Raw genomic sequence first — 17,400 nt, forward strand, 5'->3', positions numbered from 1 at the left:
CACTACCACCTGGCGTGTCTCCGTGACCCCGCTAGTACCTTAGGGTCTAAGCGTCGTGACCACTTGGAGCGTCTCCGTGACTCCATCAGCGACCCCGCTCGGGGGCTGGGCACCACTACCACCTGGTGTGTCTCCATGACCCGCCAGTACCTTAGGGTCTGGGTGCCGTGACCACTCGGTGCGTCTCCGTAACTCCGCCCGCGACCCTGCTCGGGGACTGGGCGCCACTACCACCCGGCGTGTCTCCGTGACCCCGCCAGCACCTCAAGGTCTGGACGCCGTGACCACTTGGCACGTCTCCGTGACTCCGCTAGCGACCCCGCTTCGGGCTGAGTGCCACTACCACCTGGCGCGTCTCCGTGACCCCACCAGTACCTCAGGGTCTGGGCGCCGTGACCACTCGGCACGTCTCCGTGACTCCGCCAGCGACCCCGCTCGGGGGCTGGGCGCCACTACCACCCGGCGTGTCTCTATAACCCCGCCAGTACCTCGTGGTCTGGGCGCTGTGACCACTCGGCGCGTCTCCGTGACTCCGCTAGCGACCCCGCTCGGGGGCTGGGCGCCACTACCACCCGGCGTGTCTCCGTGACCCTACCAGTACCTTAGGGTCTGGATACCGTGACGACTCGGCATGTCTCCATGACCCTGCCAAAACTACTCGGCACGTCTCCGTGACTCCGCCAATGGCCCTGGTCGGGAATTGGGTGTCGAGGTAAGTTCTGGGAACCTCTGGGTGCCCAGGATCTAGCCTTTTCTGGAAATCGGCATAACACATTTGGATGCAGATAAAGCTTCATGACTTGGCTGGCTACATCATAAAGGATAGCTGGGTACTCTGATAGTCTGCTGGGTGTTCAGGCACTCGGACTACGAAAAGCAAGGGATCAAATCTTTGACCCTCGAAATGCTTCTCCGAAACCTTCCGAGGCTCGGGGGCTACACCCAATGGGTGTGCCCAGGACCGCATCCTATTCAGGATTGTTTTTACATGGTTCAAGAAGTTCTCAAGAGCACCGAAAGACCTCATCCAAGACGTCAAGGTTCGACTCGGCCCTCCAGTGCTCGGGGGTGACATAGGTAGATCTACCTACCTTTCTGCCGAGTAGGGTCCCCGCATCCGGGTGGCTACCCTGTTCGGTGACTCGGCTACAACTACTCGGCATGCCGGGATTTGGCTGCATGAAGGGATGATCTTCTGCGGATCAGGATGAAGGCTCCAACTAGACGCCCGGATACCTAGGGATCTTACCCGACCTTCTTCCTTGTGACAACCCGAGCAAATCCTGCTATACTTGTACCCCACGACTCCTGGTCTATATAAAGGGGGCGTGGGTAGACCCATAGGACGTAGGGTATTATGCTCATTGCTATATCATCTGAAAACCCCAATACCAAACTGAACACAAGACGTAGGGTATTACGCTCATTGCGGCCTGAATCTGTCTAAGTCCCTACGTCTTCGTGTTACCATCGAGCTCTTGGTCCTGAGATCCCCATCCTAAAACTCTACTGTCGGGTACCCCCCTAGTGGACTTGCCGGAATAGCAATCTGACAGTTTGGTCCTAAACTATTCGACCCAGCAAACCAAACCAGACTGAACCAGCAGAAGCAATTTGAGCGGGTTAGCATCTTTCTGGTTTCAACTGGTATGCACGGGCATCCGGGTTGGTTTAGCATAGGTTACAAACCAGCAAACCATCTCAACCTATTGTCCAGTAGGGGCAACTTGTGCAAGCAACGGTGTAGGCTGCCGTCTTCCCTGTCACGTGCGGTGCGGTGGTTGCAACCGAGTCCGGCGATGGCGGCAGGCCTACAGCTCTCACCCAGCCATCCTCCGCGGCGAGGCCAGGCACGACGCTGTACACGGAGACGAAGAGCCAGTACTGCACCCCCATGGCGGCGATATTTCACAACGCCAGTGCCACCGCGGATGCCTCTGCCGGCGCGAAGCTAATAACGAGGCCGGAATGGACAGGGGCCAGCAGCTTCCAGCTTAGGTTGATTTGCCGGACCACCTAGTTGACCGCTGTCAACACCGCTGGAAGGTGCCCGCTCGAGATCCCACCACGCTGCGCACCAATTTTTTCGTAGAAAGTATTCATCACATCGCATCACTGCGCAAAACCGAGATGATGCGGTGGCCGCACTGAACAATCGAGGACGACGGCTACACACCGCCTTGTGTCTCCTGTCGACAAGAGGAAGTCAACGCCTCAAACGAGCGAGATTGTCATGTATCTCCGGGAACTGCAGAGTAATTCGCTGCCAAGCAGCTTTGTTGCGGATGGCCTTTTAGCATCCGTCAAGGCAGGGCCGGCAGGACAGGATGCACCATGGGCTCCCTGATCGAAGAAGTCCAAGCTTTCCATGCAGTATATACTCATCAGGTTACAATCCGACTAAACCGTGTAACTAGTCGAAAACAAACCATGAATACGCAGCCACAAAACCATATAAACCAGACCAACCCAGCGAAGATGGCCCACCAGCGGGTTGGTTTGACAAACCGGACAAAATCTAACGAAACCGTGAATGAACAGTGCTAACAGATCCCATGGCCCACTTGTTAGTGGTGATCCATGGCCCTCAACCGGAAACCGCCTCCAGGAGGTCACCTAGGTCGTCTAGAGGCTGTCGAATGGCCAATTGACCCAGATCAAGGGCCAGCTAGTGCCTTGCCCACTGCACGGCGCGCTAACGTACGTAACCGTCACAGCACCTGTCTGGTTCCAACCACCTTGCATAAGGGAATCAGGACGTCCATGTACCCCCTGCGCCGAACTGCCTCGGATCAGGGGTTGGCCCGCGTGTGCACGTGCCGCTCAGCGCCCCACAGCACTGGACAACGATTCGTTGGTGATGTGGCCTACCTCGGCCTATAAAAGATGCCCTAGGGTCACTTACCAATCATCAGCTTCAGCAGCAGCAACTCAAGCACGATCTCGGAGTCTCAAGTGCTATAGTGTTAGGATTAGTGTAGCGTTGGGAGTTAGAGTCGGGAATCTTTTCTAGGGTTCTGGAAGCATTCTTCAGAATTTCTATAAAAAGTTCTTGTATCTTTTCCTTTATTTTGTAGAACTTATTTATCTTGCCTGGCTACTATTTCAATGTTATCTATCATATCTGCGGCATTCCTATTTTGTATCTTTTCCTTTACTTTGTAGAACTTGTTTATCTTGCCTATCTACTATTTCAAAGTATCTATCATATCTGCTACATTCCTATAGTTTAACTTTATTCTAGTTGTGAAGCAGTAGATCTTAGGCTCCTTCAGAGCCTAAGTCCCAGTTTAGCGGTAGACATTAGTTTTTTGGATTAATTAGGTTGGTGCCATTATAATTTTCCCGTTTTTGAAGCGCGCCATTACTACTCGCAAAACTATGCTCGCGCCATTATAATTCTCCCCCAGTTTGAGCCACGCCACTGTGTACGCCCGACAGCGTATCGGGCCCATTTGCAGGCGTATCCGAGTGATGTGTATTTGCATATGGACTCAAATGCCCTCCTCTGTCCATTCGACCCTCCTCTGTCCATTCGACCGCGGACCGCCGCCTCTGTTCTGCCGATCCCCAATCCCTAACCCTAGAACACCCGCAGTCGTCCCCGTCTTCTGCCGTTCTTGGTCGTCGCCGGCGACGACGCTCTCCATCGGCTTCTCCGCTCTCCATCAGCTTCTCCGCTCTCCATCAGCTGCGCCTTGAGCATCTGGGGCAATGGACAGCGGCGCATCGTCCAGCAGGGCCCTGGTTGGAGACCTCCCTAGGGTGAACTGCCCCAAGTGCAACCTCCTGGTGATAAGATGCATAAGCAAGAACAATGATGTGTACTACAAGTGCCCTAACCACTATCCGGTACGTTGGTTTCTTGGCTCTGGTTTCCTTTGTATTGTCTGTTTGTTGGTTTGAGCAAGACATTTGTTCTTGCAGAATGACAACAGCAAGTGTCCATACTACTGGTTTGAGGTTTCCTATGTGGAGTACCTACGCTCGAATCACCCTGAATTGCTGAATTCGGTTTGTACAGAAGGAGTGAAATCAGTACCAGGTCAGGTGAATGGCGACCTGAAGCTCGAAATCTGTGAGTCGAAGCTGCAGATGTGTGAGATGAAGTCCCAGCTTGCTCAAATGATGGTTAAGATGATGGAAGGCAAGGAAGAGATCAAGGAAGAGATCAACGAAGCCAAAAGAGAGATCAAGGAAGAGATCAAGGAAGAGATGAAGGGAAACAAGTCCCCACCAGTGTTTACTTGTCAGATTAGTTAGTTTAGCTGTTTATTTACTTTAGTTGGCACTGTAATAGTCAATAATTTGGCAGTTGTTATGTGAACCCTCGGCTGAATGTGGTTGTTATGCACTGGAACTAGTTCATGAATGAATGGTGAATGTCTCTGTTATCTTAATGGATGATATGTTGTACCCTTGTTCATATGTTGACTCAATCCAGCATTGCAATTCAGATGAGCAAACATCATTGTCCATGCAACATAACATAACATATCTAACTGAAATCATTCATGCATCATAACAGTACACATCACGACTGTAACAGGTTCGATTTGTCCATGCATCATAACATAACAGTACACATCATGACTCTAGACCATAACAGGTTCAATTCAGGTGCTACTTTAACAGTTCACAAAAGGCACCCTTCATCAGTTGCCTAGCAACAACAGTTCATCAAAAGAGATGACAAGCTTCTGAGTCATCTATTCGACACCAAGCCAACTCTTCAGGCTTCGGACCACTCTTGCTTCAGGTGCAGAGGCAGCTTTCTTTAGCTTCTTCTTGATAGGAGTCTTTTTCTTCTTCTTTGCCGGCTGCTTGCTCCCACTTGTCTTCTTTTTTTTCTGCTTTGGTGGATGGCTACTTCCTTCACCTTCTTCTCTAACCCTACAACAGTAGCAGATGTTAGGTAAGTCAGTCAAATTTGTAGTTAAAGAGTTGGGGAACTTTTGATTCACATTTTAAGTGATTCAAGTGTGGCTGCTTCATCAACACCATTGTCATCTTCTGTTGGTTCAGCCAGCTTGCAGGTCTTCTGAAAGTGTCCAAAGCCTTTGCACCTTCTGCATTTCACCTTCTTCCTGTTTGCCCTTTGTTCCATGGTCCCTCTAATCCTGACAACTCTTGGCCTACCTGCTGCCCTCCTTTGCAGTGGTGGAAACAATGTAAACCCTAGTTCCACCTCAGGCCAGTCAGCCCTATCAGGCATGGGTGGAACTCTGTCTGCATATGCTGCTCTAAACATCTCAACAGAGTAGTATGGATGCACAAAATCCTTGATTGGCAAGCCTCTATTGGACAAGATCCAAGCAAGTGCATGTCTACATGGTTTTCCACTAACTTGCCATGCCCTACAACTGCATTTATGGTTCACAAGGTCCACAGTGTGCTTCCTTGCATTGTTCCAATCATCAAGTAGGGTCACCTCTGCAAAATCATCATCACTCACTGCAATTTTGACTACTTTCAAGTTGTTGCTAGTAAGGTTGAGCTCCTTGATGACACTTGGCAAAATGTCTCCAGTGAATTCCCTCCCAACCTTTCTCCTAAGATACATCTTCTCCATGACCATCTCCCTGAGCCCATCAACCAACTCATGTATCAGCAACCCTTTCATGTGTTTTACTTGACTGTTGAAGCTCTCTGATACGTTGTTTGTCAGATAGTCACATTTACTGTCCTCTGAAAACCCACACCTATACCAGATCCAATTGTGGTGATCATGCAAGTATTGAATTGCAGCTGGAGCAAAGTCATGTATCTTCTGCATATGCCACTTGAACAGACCTTCAGTGTAGCTCCTAGCAGCTGGATATAGATGAGTTGTGAAAATATCTCCACTGTACTGCTTCATGAAGTTGGCATATAGATGTCTCATGCACTCTCTGTTCTCAGCCTCAGGAAACACAGCACCAACTGCACTCTCCAGCCCCTTACATGCATCTGTGCAAATCACTAGTCCTTTAGGGCTCCCAACAGCCCTTCTCAACTGCTGCATGAACCATGTCCAGTTGTCCTCATTTTCACAGTCAAAAATTCCATATGCAATGTAATACAACCAGTTATGTCCATCAACTCCTGTGGCAGATGCCAACTGTCCTGTGTATTTACCAGTTAGAGTAGAGGCACTACACCAATGAATGGCCTACAACTAGCTAGAAACCCATCAACACATGGTTTAAGAGCTACAAATATCCTCTTAAACCTTCTTTTCTTGCCAACTTTCTGCACTTCTATCTCTACAATGCTACCAGGGCAAGTTATGTCCATCTGAGCTTTCCAATTAAAGAGCAATTTGAATGACTCATCATATTTACCATAAATTTGTTGCAGTGCCAGCTGCATGCCTGAGTATGCCTTGCTGTACTTGAGTTTTATTCCGTAGTCTCCCTCCACTTTCTCCTTTGCTGCCTTGGGCCCCTTGCTTGGATTGTTTTTCAACCAGTCAGTCAGTCTATCTGCCACCCAGCTTTGAGAAGCCATTTTCCCTTCAACAAGCTTCGTGGTTGGACAATTGTGGGCTGCTGGTAGGACTTTAATCTGCACAATTGTGATTTCAAAATAATCAGCATTGACAAGGACAGTGATTAGTATGCACATCCAAACTGAATTAATACAATAATGTACATGTATAGTTTTCTCATCATGAATCCTAGAAGCATGAATGCGCCAAGGACAGCCAGGATGTTTGCATCTTGCAATAAACCTGGTTGGGTCTGTCTCGATGGCAGGAGCAAATTCAAAACATGTCTTCACTGTATAGTGCCTCACTGCTTTCCTGAATGCTGTTATGTCAGGAAACAAAGCACCCTTCTCAATTCTTGGGTTCTTAGGATCATGAAGTACCCTTATCTCATTCGGATCTGCATCAGTAACCTCTGCATCAGGAGGTATAGCTCCTTCAGCAGCAGCAACATTTTCATTGGCATCATTAGTAGGCATAGATGAATCTGTTTGTGCATTCATAGATGGCTGTGCAGGTGGAATTGAAATGTAAACATGCTCATCATGGACACCAACATACTCTTCTTCATTATCAAAGATGTCAGGCATAGATGGCTGTTCTGGTTCAGGCTGCATTGGTTCAGGCTGCATTGGATCAGGCTGCATTGGATGATCAGGCTGCATTGTTGGCTCAAACTGTGGTTCAGGGTGCATTGGTTCTGTGTCAGGTGGAATGACACACAGGGGTTCTAACGCATCAAACTGATGTTCTTCCCACAAAGTCTTATCAACCACAACTAAGAGGACTTGGCAATGCATCTCAGACTTATACATTTCAATCAAGTTTTGTAATTGCACTTCTTCTATAAGCATTACATCCTCACCCATAGTCTTGTCAAAGAACCAAATTGTGGGCTTCTGGTTAGAGCTCCAACTGACCACACTAGATAGGCTAGAAAGCAGTAAATCAAGCGTAAGCGTGCCTACCTCCACTGCCCAGTTAATAGTCATTCCCTTACAGTACGTTTTTTTTCCCATCAATGTCTTTCTTAACAAAGGCTTCAACTTTGATCTCTAACGAAAAGAAAGGGGCCCTAGCACAAGAGAAATAACAAGAAAAACAATCAAATCTGGATTAAACAGAGAAGAGCAGAAAAAAAAGACTAATTTCAACCTTAACAATGCATAATCGACCCAAGTTAGCCCACGCAAATTTCAACCACGATTTAACATTATAGAGCATACCTGGATCCAGTGTCGTCTTCTTCAGGCGCCGGCGCCTGCGCCGAAGTCACAGGTGGGAGGTCGCCGGTCTTCATGGCCGCTGCAAGACTACCAGACCAGCGCATTCATGGTTGCCCACTCCACCAAGTCTTCGGCGCCGCTGCACCTCACCGTTGCCGCTGAACACGGTCGCCGCCGCTCGAGTTCTAGGGTTAGGGATTGCGGCGGTATGCGGATGCAATTGGGGAACGGGGTGGGGAAGGGGGGACACGTCTGAATGGTCGTGGGCGACCTTATCCTTTCAGGGAGGGCATTTGAGTCCATATGCAAATACACATCACTCGGATACGCCTGCAAATGGGCCTGATACGCTGTCGGGCGTACACAGTGGCGTGGCTCAAACTGGGGGAGAATTATAATGGCACGAGCATAGTTTTGCGAGTAGTAATGGCGCGCTTCAAAAACGGGAAAATTATAATGGCACCAACCTAATTAATCCTAGTTTTTTTAACCCGTCATGCACTTTAGTGTCTCGGTGACTCCTGTTTGCCTCTGCTTTTGTCAACTGTCGGGAATACCTGGAGTGGTTCCCCCGATGCCAAGGGAGCTTCTTGAGTGCTGGCTTAACGTAGTCTTAGTGTCAACATAAGACTGAGAGGGACACCCTATCCACCGGTCAGGCGGTAGGTGGCAGGTGGTGACAGCCGCGTAGCCTCTCGCTGCGTGATGAAACACCCTGACGACAAGTATTAGTATCAGGGAGGAAGTTACCCATAGGGAGGGCGGCTGTCCCGAGAGCCCAGTCCGTCCAACCTCGCCACCTCGGCGCTTCTCTGCTAAGTTGTTTTACATGCATGATAGCTATGTTTAGTAGGAGTCATAGGACCCTAAGTAGTAGTAAACTGCTAAGGATCCAAACAATCAATGATAATCCAAAGCATTTTATCAGAACCAGATTGGATGCACACCGAAGGTACAACCATCGAAGGCGCAAGAAAACAAGTAACGCAACACGTGGCTGGAGCAATTATTTTCGTGAATATACAAGAGCCTCCACATGATTCATTTCTGCAGAACAAAACCCAATCCCTGGGCTCACTCTCTGGCAACGACAACTAGCTGCTTGCCAATGTTCTTCCCAGAGAAGAGACCGATGAGCGCTGCCGGCGCCTTCTCAAGACCATCAGCAATGTCCTCGACGCAGCTGATCTTGCCCTCCTTTATAAACCCAACCATCTCTTCCTCAAACTTGCGGTACTTGACAAAGTGGTCAAACACCAAAAACCCCTCCACGAGCAATTGTTTGGCGAGGATCATTATCGCATTGCTCAAACCCTCTGGCTTCTTCAAGTTGTATTGTGAGATCATCCCCACCACGGGGATCCGCCCGTGCTTGCGCATATTGAGCAGCACGGCATCGAGCATTTGACCTCCCACATTCTCGAAGTAGATGTCAATGCCCTCGGGGAAGTATCTAGCCAATGATATGACTTGAGGTGAGAAAAATGTGATCACAAATAATAACTTCCGTACTGGCACTTTTTTTGGAGCACTTAAATTTTGTGGAAAAGTAGTTCATCACTGAATTTTCTTGGTATGTTCATACTGACGATGCTAGAGTAGTTCAAACCTCTTTAAGGCTGCATCAAGGTCCGGCTCCTTTTTGTAGTTGAAAGCATCGTCGAACCCAAACTTGGTTTTCAGAAGATTAACCTGAAAAACCATGACTTTTCAGATAACATTTTTGGATTACGGAGGTTACTATTGCATTGGATTGCAATTATCTACCAATGGACACTAATTCGAACAAATGAAGCGACCGCAAAAAAAAGAAGAAATGGTACTAAGAAGGCGATAAACTTCAGAAAAAAGTATATGAAGTAGAGCGAGGAAGACAATATATATATGAACTGAAGAGAAAGGAAAACGAATTGTCACAAACCTTCTCGTCAGAACCAACACTGCCTACCACATAGCAGCCTGTGAGCTTAGCAAGCTGCCCAACCGCGCCCGATGCGGCCGAGACGAAGACATAGTCGCCTTTCTTAGGCTTGCCCACATCGAAGAATGCAGCCCATGCAGTAAGGCCAGTCATACCTGGAAAGTTGGAATCGTAGCAACTTCAGTGAAAAGTTATGTGCAGTGCTAAGTGAAAGATTTGAGGTAGGTTTCTTTTCGGAGGAACAAGGTAACATTTGCTCTCAGTAAGACCAATTAACAATCACCTCACAACTCAGAGACTGTGCTGGACAAATGGTACCATGTTTCACCTGTGAGGAAGTTAACTATATATGCAGTAACATATTGGTTGCAAGAGAACACTAAGTGCTGCTATTCCGAGTTCTGACAATTGACTTACCAAGAATACCGGTGTAGTACGACAGAGGCAAATCAGGATGATTGATCTTGAAGAACGACTCTGGCTTTGGGGCGAAACTGTACTCCTCCCACCCAGTCACTCCCCACACAAGATCGCCAACCTCGAAGTCCGGGTGCCCAGATGCTATCACCTTGCTTACACCAAAGTTCTCCAGAACCTGTGACAAGGACAGCAGAAAGGTCCCCAGTTTGAGAAAGAAATGGAAGATAAAAAGGAGAGCAGAGCAGAGTACAGCAGAGCCGGCTGTCAGTAGCACTTGTAATTAGTACCAAGTAATTAGTACGGAGTACTAAACGATGATTATTAATTTACCTCGCCGGGGACGAAGTCCGCGACGTAGCTGGGCGGGTCGTGCTTGGTCATGCGGCCGCGCATGTAGGGGTCGCAGGAGAGGTAGAGGTTCTTGAGCACGAGGCCCGGCGTTCCCGGCGGCACGGCGAGCCGCGCGATGCCGGCTACCACCTCCATGTCGTCCTCCGTGGGAAACCCCGTCACGTAGCGCTTCAGCACCACCTGCTTGTTCGGCACCTCCTGCCCCTCTGCCATGGCTGATGGCTCGGTCGATCTGCTGCTGCTGCGCGAGAGACGAGGATACAGAGATATATATAAGGAGGCTGCCCTGCTGCGCGAGAGCCGCGGACGGGCTTCCTGGAACGCCCGCGGCCGGCGGCGAACGCCTGCGGAGGAACATGGTGGTTAAGTGGTTGGCGCGTCGGCGTCGAGCCTGCCGCCGCCCAGGTGACTGCCGGCGCGGGCGATATCTGCTGGCGACTTGTAGTAGTGGCAGGAGTATAGAAGGTGACGACGCCGGTGACGACAGTAGTGGTAGTATAGAACATCATGACGCTAGTGAAAACGTTTAGCTGATTTGTTGCCGATGTTGAATTCAAAGTTCCGGAAAGGTAAAATTGCAAAAATAAGTAAATAAACAACAAGATCACCCTATAAGCTAGTCACTTATACAATGTTTTGAGATTTACTTGTATGATGTTTGTTACAAATCCTGGGCTCCTCGCCCATATAATTTTTTTTATTATAAAAACCACTCACCACATATGACATATGGACTCACTAGATTACACCTACGCAATTTTTGTCAACTTGGTGGCCACCATGGTTGTATTCAAGTGACTCATGTGACACATATATAGACCGACATAGGTCATAAAGTTTTCACTTCCCGAAACCCTAGTCCATGCGAATACCCCATTTGTACAGATCTGGGTTTTAGAATATGAAGTAAATTTGAGATTTTGAGATATTTTGATTTTACATAGTTGTAACAACAGATCAACCGAAATTTATCTTTAATTTAGGGAGACAATGTTTTCTGGCAAAATTATCAGCTACTTGAACTCCTCTTATATATACTTGAATTGACTATCCTCTTCATGGGATCATAAGAACGTGCATTCACTACATACCACAGTTTCAGAAAATAAACTAAGAGCTGGTATATATAAAACAAGAGTTGCCATAGTGAAGTTTTAGAGAGCGTGTCTACATAGACAGCAATGCTACATTATAGTGAAACCACAACAAATATGATTTAGCCAATAATATATTTTGCCCAACGAGGGTTTTCCCAAACATATGAACATGTCTCCCCGCAGGTGCTGTCCAGAGGAACATATTGGATCCGATTTTGAGCATTGCTGCAAAAAGAAGAGGAAATACTGCTGGTGTTAGAGGGGTGTCGCGCACTTGAGTGTTCTGCCATGGAAATCTTTGCTTTGAATGGATGGCCTTTCATTAATCAGACTAGAAAGGCGCCGCGGCATTGCCGCGCTGGCCAGTAGAGGACCCTTTAATTTTAGCAGTTGAGACTTCAGTTATATGTCAATGAAATTAGGAATCTAAGTTTTTCATTCATATAAGTGTGAAGCTTTGATGATGTCGGCAATGAATGTTTAACTGGAGATGCATTTTGTAACCACTTAAAGAAATAAAACTGTTAAATAAGCACGAAGTACTAATTTAAATATTATGGCAAACACGAAATACTGAGAATTATAAACTACACAGTCGCTACACTGATAACAGGTCGCAGGAGACAATAGTAGATGACAGCAACAGCCATTAGTAGAGAGTACAGTGAGGTTTTCAGTTGAGATCCTCCTATGCAAAAGATCACCATATTGAGAGCCTATAACTATGAGGCTACTAAAATGGTGCTTGTACTTATAACATTGGTAGTCTAAATTATAGCTAGCTCCCACGTGGCTTTGCACTCCAAAATATTGCTCCCAGAACCTGTGAGTACGAAAAAAGGAAATTAATTTTAATGGGTCATTAAAGTAATTAGTGTATAAAGCACTAAATAAAAGTTGTGTATATATAATTTAATTTTTAGAGAGTAATTGAATAATGAGTAGGAAATGGATATTATGTCATAAGTTATAGGTATCTTACAAGTGTCTTTGCTGACCAAAATGCTTCCCCCTGAACCTCTTGCGCTTCAAAGAAAAAACACAAACAAGCACAAATTATTATAGGTGGTTTGTGGAAGGAAAAAGTGTATGTAGCATTAGTTAAAAGTTTTGCGCGCGCACAAACACACACAGAGAGAGAGAAAACACATTTAAAATTACAGAAAGGGGTTGTTTTGGTACCTTGTCTTATTCTTGAAGCTTTAGCTTCTTTGTTTCCTCCTTATCGTCTTTCTCATCATCAATGTTGTTATGGTTCTCAGTCTGATCCCAAGCACTGCAAATTTATTTTCATATACGGAACTACTCATCTGTTATCTAAATTGTTGTTTCCTCTTCTTATATAAATCTTACTGTCGCGTCTGCGATATAGAGTAAACCCATCATCTGTAAATGTTGTTTCATGTCTAAAATCTTTAGGATAATATTTTGAGCATTTTAGGATAATATTACGTTACGTGTTCAAAGTGCAAAAGACCTGACTCGTGATGTCATAAAGGTTAGGATGCATCCTGTTTACAATAAATCGTATGCTTATACGCAAGATTTATGACCATATGCCTAGCATAGGTAAATTAATGTTGCTTTAGTACTATATCTCAAGATTATTTGGCATTAACAACATGTTATCTCCTGTCAGGGAGTTCGAGTGACTATAGGCAGCAGGTAGGATTCGGAGGGTTGAATGTCAAATGTCGAAGTTGTTGCAGTGATCGATTAAGGGAACAGATCAGCTTACCTGTTGATTTGTTGCTTTGGTCTTCTTTAGTGGCGTTGAGTTTCAGATTTTGGGTTAGTGCACAAAGCGGAGAGAAGGAATAGTAGTAGAATGGAGTAGTGGTTGAAGACAATTAATAAGAATGCAGCGTGTGTGTATATTTGTTGTTTCCCAGAGATTTGGTGACCTGTTTGGAACGGTGTGGAACATCCTTTTCACCGGACGCCTCCCCTGGTGTAACGGGCCGAGCAGACCAGCCTGCTCTAGAAGTTTCATTGCCCATGACAAATTGATTTTATATTTACTTAGCTTTCGGATTACGTGCAGTATATATATTGTTGTGTGTCCTTTTTTTAAAAAAATATTCACCGTAACTACTTGAGAAACTATTTGTATTTTAATCAATCCAGACGACTGTATATCTTAGATACGGGGTATATGACTTAAATTAGGATATTGCCCCCATTTTAAACTCTTATTTAACAAAAGGAATGGATATAGCACTGGTGTACATAGTGCTTTAGGTTGGATGCACAGTATCACTCTGCTTTAATTAGATATCTTTATTTTTTACTTTTGTTCTTATTTTTTCTCTATGCTGGACGCTCCTTTTCTCGCTCTTGTCTGGGAATGTGTGAGCATTGTGGTCCATTCATTTTTTTGGTCTCTTAGTTTCATCTCCCCTGTGCCCCAAGGGCAGCGTTATCCGAGACCCTGTTTGGCAGGGCTCCATGAGCGGCTCCACGAGCGTCTCCAGCCGGAGCCCTGCCAAACGATAGTTTGGGAACCAGCTCCACATGTGAAGCCCCTGCTGGAGCCGCCGGCGGCTTCCACAGGTGGCGTGAAGCCGGCAAAACGAGGCTCCGCACGGCTCCGGCAGCAGACCATCGCCCTTACTTCCACGATTGCCCCTAAACTTTGCCGAAATAACCACAATTTTGCCACTCCCCCAACCCTCCAAGCCCCGGCGGGAGAAAAAAAAAGAGCGCTGACCTTCCCCTGCTCCCAGCGATACAGAGAGGCCATGAATCCTCTCCGGCGGCCGCCGGCGGCGGTGCTCAGGGAGGGCTCCCCGGCCACCGGAATCGATGGATCCACTCCGGCGGAGGTGGATCCAGGCGACGGCGGAGGTGCAGGGTCCCTGTACAGGGCGGGGGCGGATCCAGACCGAGCTGCGACTGGAGGCCAAGGCGCGGCGCGCGCTGAGCATCCTCCAATGGGGAGGGGCCTGGACGCTGGTGGAGGCGGAGAGGCGGCTGCTGGCGAGCGCGCTCCTGGACCACGGCAACGAGCGGTTACGTGCTGCTGTCGGAGGCGTGCATACCCGTCCGCAACTTCACCGCCGTGCATACCTATTTATTTACCTAACCAATATTTACCTATTTATTTATCTATTTTATTTCCACATGAATTCACTTAAATCCGTCATGTTTCCTTGTATGTATTGCACCACAACTCATCAGTTTAAGCAGCTCAAGTACCTGAGGGCATATTGGACATTTGATCATGCCAATGCATTCATGAAAAACAGAATAGAACGGTTTTGTCAAATATTTTGCAAAACAGCTCCAGCTCCACCAGAGAAGCCACTCCACCAGAAAAACCGAAGCTGGAGCTGTTTTTGAAGAAACCGGAACCCTACCAAACACGCCCTGATTCTCTCTCCCCATTCACTCCTTCAAGACCATGGGGTCGCTGCTTGCTGCTGCTCCTCCTTCGCTGCTTTGGCGCTTGCGGCTCTCCACACGGAGGTGAGGTCGGCTGTCCTGCCTCCCTTATCTTGCGCAGCAGGGAGTTCCTGTCCTCGGATCTGCGACTACAGTTCTACCTTCTCCCCTGCTTTCCTACGCATGGCGTGGGGTAAGGGAGGTTGCTGCGGCAGCGGCAGCGGCGAAGCTTGAAGCTAAGCTTGGGGGTCGCGGTGGAAGAAGACGGTGGCTTCGGCGAGCTTCCTGAACTCGCCTCATTTATCTCGGCGTTTTTGGTGCGTTGGCCTACCCATCCTCCGGATCTCGGCTTGGCAGTGGCACATCTACCCAGACTGGGACCAGGTGTGGCCCTCTGAACGCCGGTGGAGGCAAGACATGAGGTGTAGCAACGACGCGCCGGCGGCGGCGTGCACGCCCGAGAACCTGCACGGGCGCCCAGGTTTGGCTTAACGGGCCGATCTACGCGCCCGGGCCATTTACCAGGTAGGAGGCCCGATCCATTGCATGGTCCGAGTTTGCGGGTGAGACCCGATCCGACGGCTAATATTGTGTACTGTGGGAATCCGACGGTTATCGGGTTAACGGGCGACGTGGATCGGGTCTCTACCCGTGGAATAGTACAGTTTTCGTAGGTAGAAGATTGCTTATGTCTAAGTATTTTTTAGTCTTTTTTATGCTACTCTGTTTTATTTCGCTCGGACGCTTGTTGTGTGGATTGTATTTTTGAACAGCTATATGTATCAATCGATACTGAAGCTAGAATATGTTTAATATATCCCAATTCTAAACAAAATGAACACGTCTCCCTCTGCCCCCGCTCCAGGAAATTCCCATATCCAGGCTTAATCATTATTATCCAGATGTAGATATTTCATGATCATGATATCTCAAGCCCTCCAGTAGGAAAGATTTTGGCACAACTCTTCATCTCATTCCTTTTAAATCCAACACGGCATTATTACCATGTCACCTTATTTTAACCGTTTGCCGCCGCCGGCCTAGGTCGCATATATAGCTGCCCCACTTGTGAGTATTCTTTGGGATCCAGTTTTAGCAGCCAAGGTTTAAATAACACAAAATTACTAACTTCCTAGCAACTTCTATCTTAGTGCAATAATAGACAACTTTTATATGTATTCTGAATAAAAAAATACATCATGTAATTAGTTACAGTATACTCGAGCAGATATGTGTATGGTAGTTGTTGACTTGTTGTCGTATGTTAACCACAACCTTGTCTTTCTTTTTCAGGCGACACATTACTCGCAGCCTAATGACGTCTTAGACACGTAAAGACAAGTTAATGGAGGTTTGGTGATGGGAGTATGAATCTATAATACCTATAAAGTTAGTCCTCATTAAGAGTCATTAATTCTATTTATCTTAACATGCAAGCTATCTACATCATCATCCACTAAAACATTCTATTTATGCATTCTACCGATTTTCTATGCACAACCGCAAGTCACTTTTGTAAGCCATCAATTCTATCGCAAATAATTCCACCACAACAAACACACTTGAAAGGAGCTGAAGAAAACCAAAGGCCGTGACTGCAATACGAAGAAACCCAAAGATCGTCCCTGCAATAGAGTTTAAATAACTCCAGTCCACCTCTGGCATGCCCTCTTCGGTAACGCCGCTGCCGTGCTACAGGGCTGCAACCTCCATGCCCGCCGTCCGCTCCCCAACCAGAGCAGCATCTAGGAAAAAGGAGATGAAAGGTATTTGGTGGTGTTTACGCTCATCTTCAAGGTGTTTGGTTTTCAATTTCTTTTTTTATGGTTTCTGATGGGAAGGAAAGGGGTGGGTAAAGAATAATATAATAATAAGAATACAAGGATAAGAATTAAAGAGAAAAAAGAACAAGAACAAGAAAAGAAAGGGGAAAAGGAAAAAATAGAGAAAATAAACAGGAAAAAATAAAATAAGAGAGAAAAAGAAAAAATATAAAGAAATAAAAAAGAAAAATTGTCTCATACTTTACGAGTGCTATTTTGTCGTTAATTTTTATTTAGCTAAAATAATCTACCTTCTATATTTCAAGTCCCGCAGCAACGCGCTGGGAATCACCTAGTAATTAATTACTCCCCCCTCCAAATTATAGGTCGCTTTAAGCTTTTCTAGATACATGTATTTTGCTATGCACTTAGATATATACTATGTGTAGGTACTTAGTGAATACGATGTATTTAGAAAAACCAAAATGACCTACAATATAAAACAAATTAGCTATGATTATACGTAGCCAATATGATGTATCTAAAAAAACAAAAATGACCTATAATATAAAATGGATTAAGTACGATTAGTTACTATGTTTAACTAATTGATTGGATGTGTGGGGGTTTTTCTTTGTGACATCATGTATAAAGTGAAGCTAGTTGTAGATCGATAAATCAATAATTCAATATATCAATAGCAATGGAACCGTTTTTTAGCCGTAATTTTGTTGTTCTAGGTCATCTTCTAAATAAAGTGAGTGCGGAT

The 17,400-nt window shown here is 46.5% G+C and overlaps 2 protein-coding genes and 1 long non-coding RNA gene across 3 annotated transcripts; 1 reads left to right on the plus strand and 2 right to left on the minus strand.

Moving 5' to 3' along the window:
- Positions 1-4,960: 4,960 nt before the first annotated feature.
- LOC120678279 lies at positions 4,961-6,276 on the minus strand. Its single transcript, XM_039959415.1, has 2 exons — positions 6,225-6,276; positions 4,961-6,105 (listed from the first exon to the last, which is right to left on the minus strand). Exons 1-2 carry the CDS (start codon positions 6,274-6,276, stop codon positions 4,961-4,963), a joined length of 1,197 nt encoding a protein of 398 aa, XP_039815349.1.
- A 2,321-nt stretch (positions 6,277-8,597) lies between these two features.
- On the minus strand, positions 8,598-10,759 carry LOC120679765 (2-alkenal reductase (NADP(+)-dependent)-like). The gene is made up of 5 exons (XM_039961420.1): positions 10,367-10,759; positions 10,034-10,211; positions 9,617-9,771; positions 9,305-9,387; positions 8,598-9,148 (listed from the first exon to the last, which is right to left on the minus strand). The coding sequence occupies exons 1-5, from the start codon at positions 10,598-10,600 to the stop codon at positions 8,770-8,772; spliced, it is 1,029 nt and encodes a 342-aa protein (XP_039817354.1). The 5' UTR covers positions 10,601-10,759; the 3' UTR covers positions 8,598-8,769.
- Positions 10,760-14,861: 4,102 nt separating this feature from the next.
- Positions 14,862-16,320, plus strand: LOC120677451. The gene is made up of 2 exons (XR_005676331.1): positions 14,862-15,393; positions 16,162-16,320. It is a non-coding gene; the product is annotated as an uncharacterized LOC120677451 (long non-coding RNA).
- Positions 16,321-17,400: the final 1,080 nt, after the last annotated feature.

The sequence above is a fragment of the Panicum virgatum genome, chromosome 6N, assembly GCF_016808335.1.
Source record: "Panicum virgatum strain AP13 chromosome 6N, P.virgatum_v5, whole genome shotgun sequence".
Taxonomy (NCBI): Eukaryota; Viridiplantae; Streptophyta; class Magnoliopsida; order Poales; family Poaceae; genus Panicum; species Panicum virgatum.

Coding starts and splice junctions, on each gene's coding strand:
- LOC120679765 (XM_039961420.1), bottom strand. CDS start 10,600: ATGGCAGAGGGGCAGGAGGTGCCGAACAAGCAGGTGGTGCTGAAGCGC. Junction 10,212..10,366: donor CGGACTTCGTCCCCGGCGAG/GTAAATTAATAA, acceptor TCCTTGTCACAG/GTTCTGGAGAACTTTGGTGT. Junction 9,388..9,616: donor GTGTTGGTTCTGACGAGAAG/GTTTGTGACAAT, acceptor ATGGTTTTTCAG/GTTAATCTTCTGAAAACCAA.
- LOC120678279 (XM_039959415.1), bottom strand. CDS start 6,276: ATGGACATAACTTGCCCTGGTAGCATTGTAGAGATAGAAGTGCAGAAA. Junction 6,106..6,224: donor GATAGAAGTGCAGAAAGTTG/GCAAGAAAAGAA, acceptor GTAAATACACAG/GACAGTTGGCATCTGCCACA.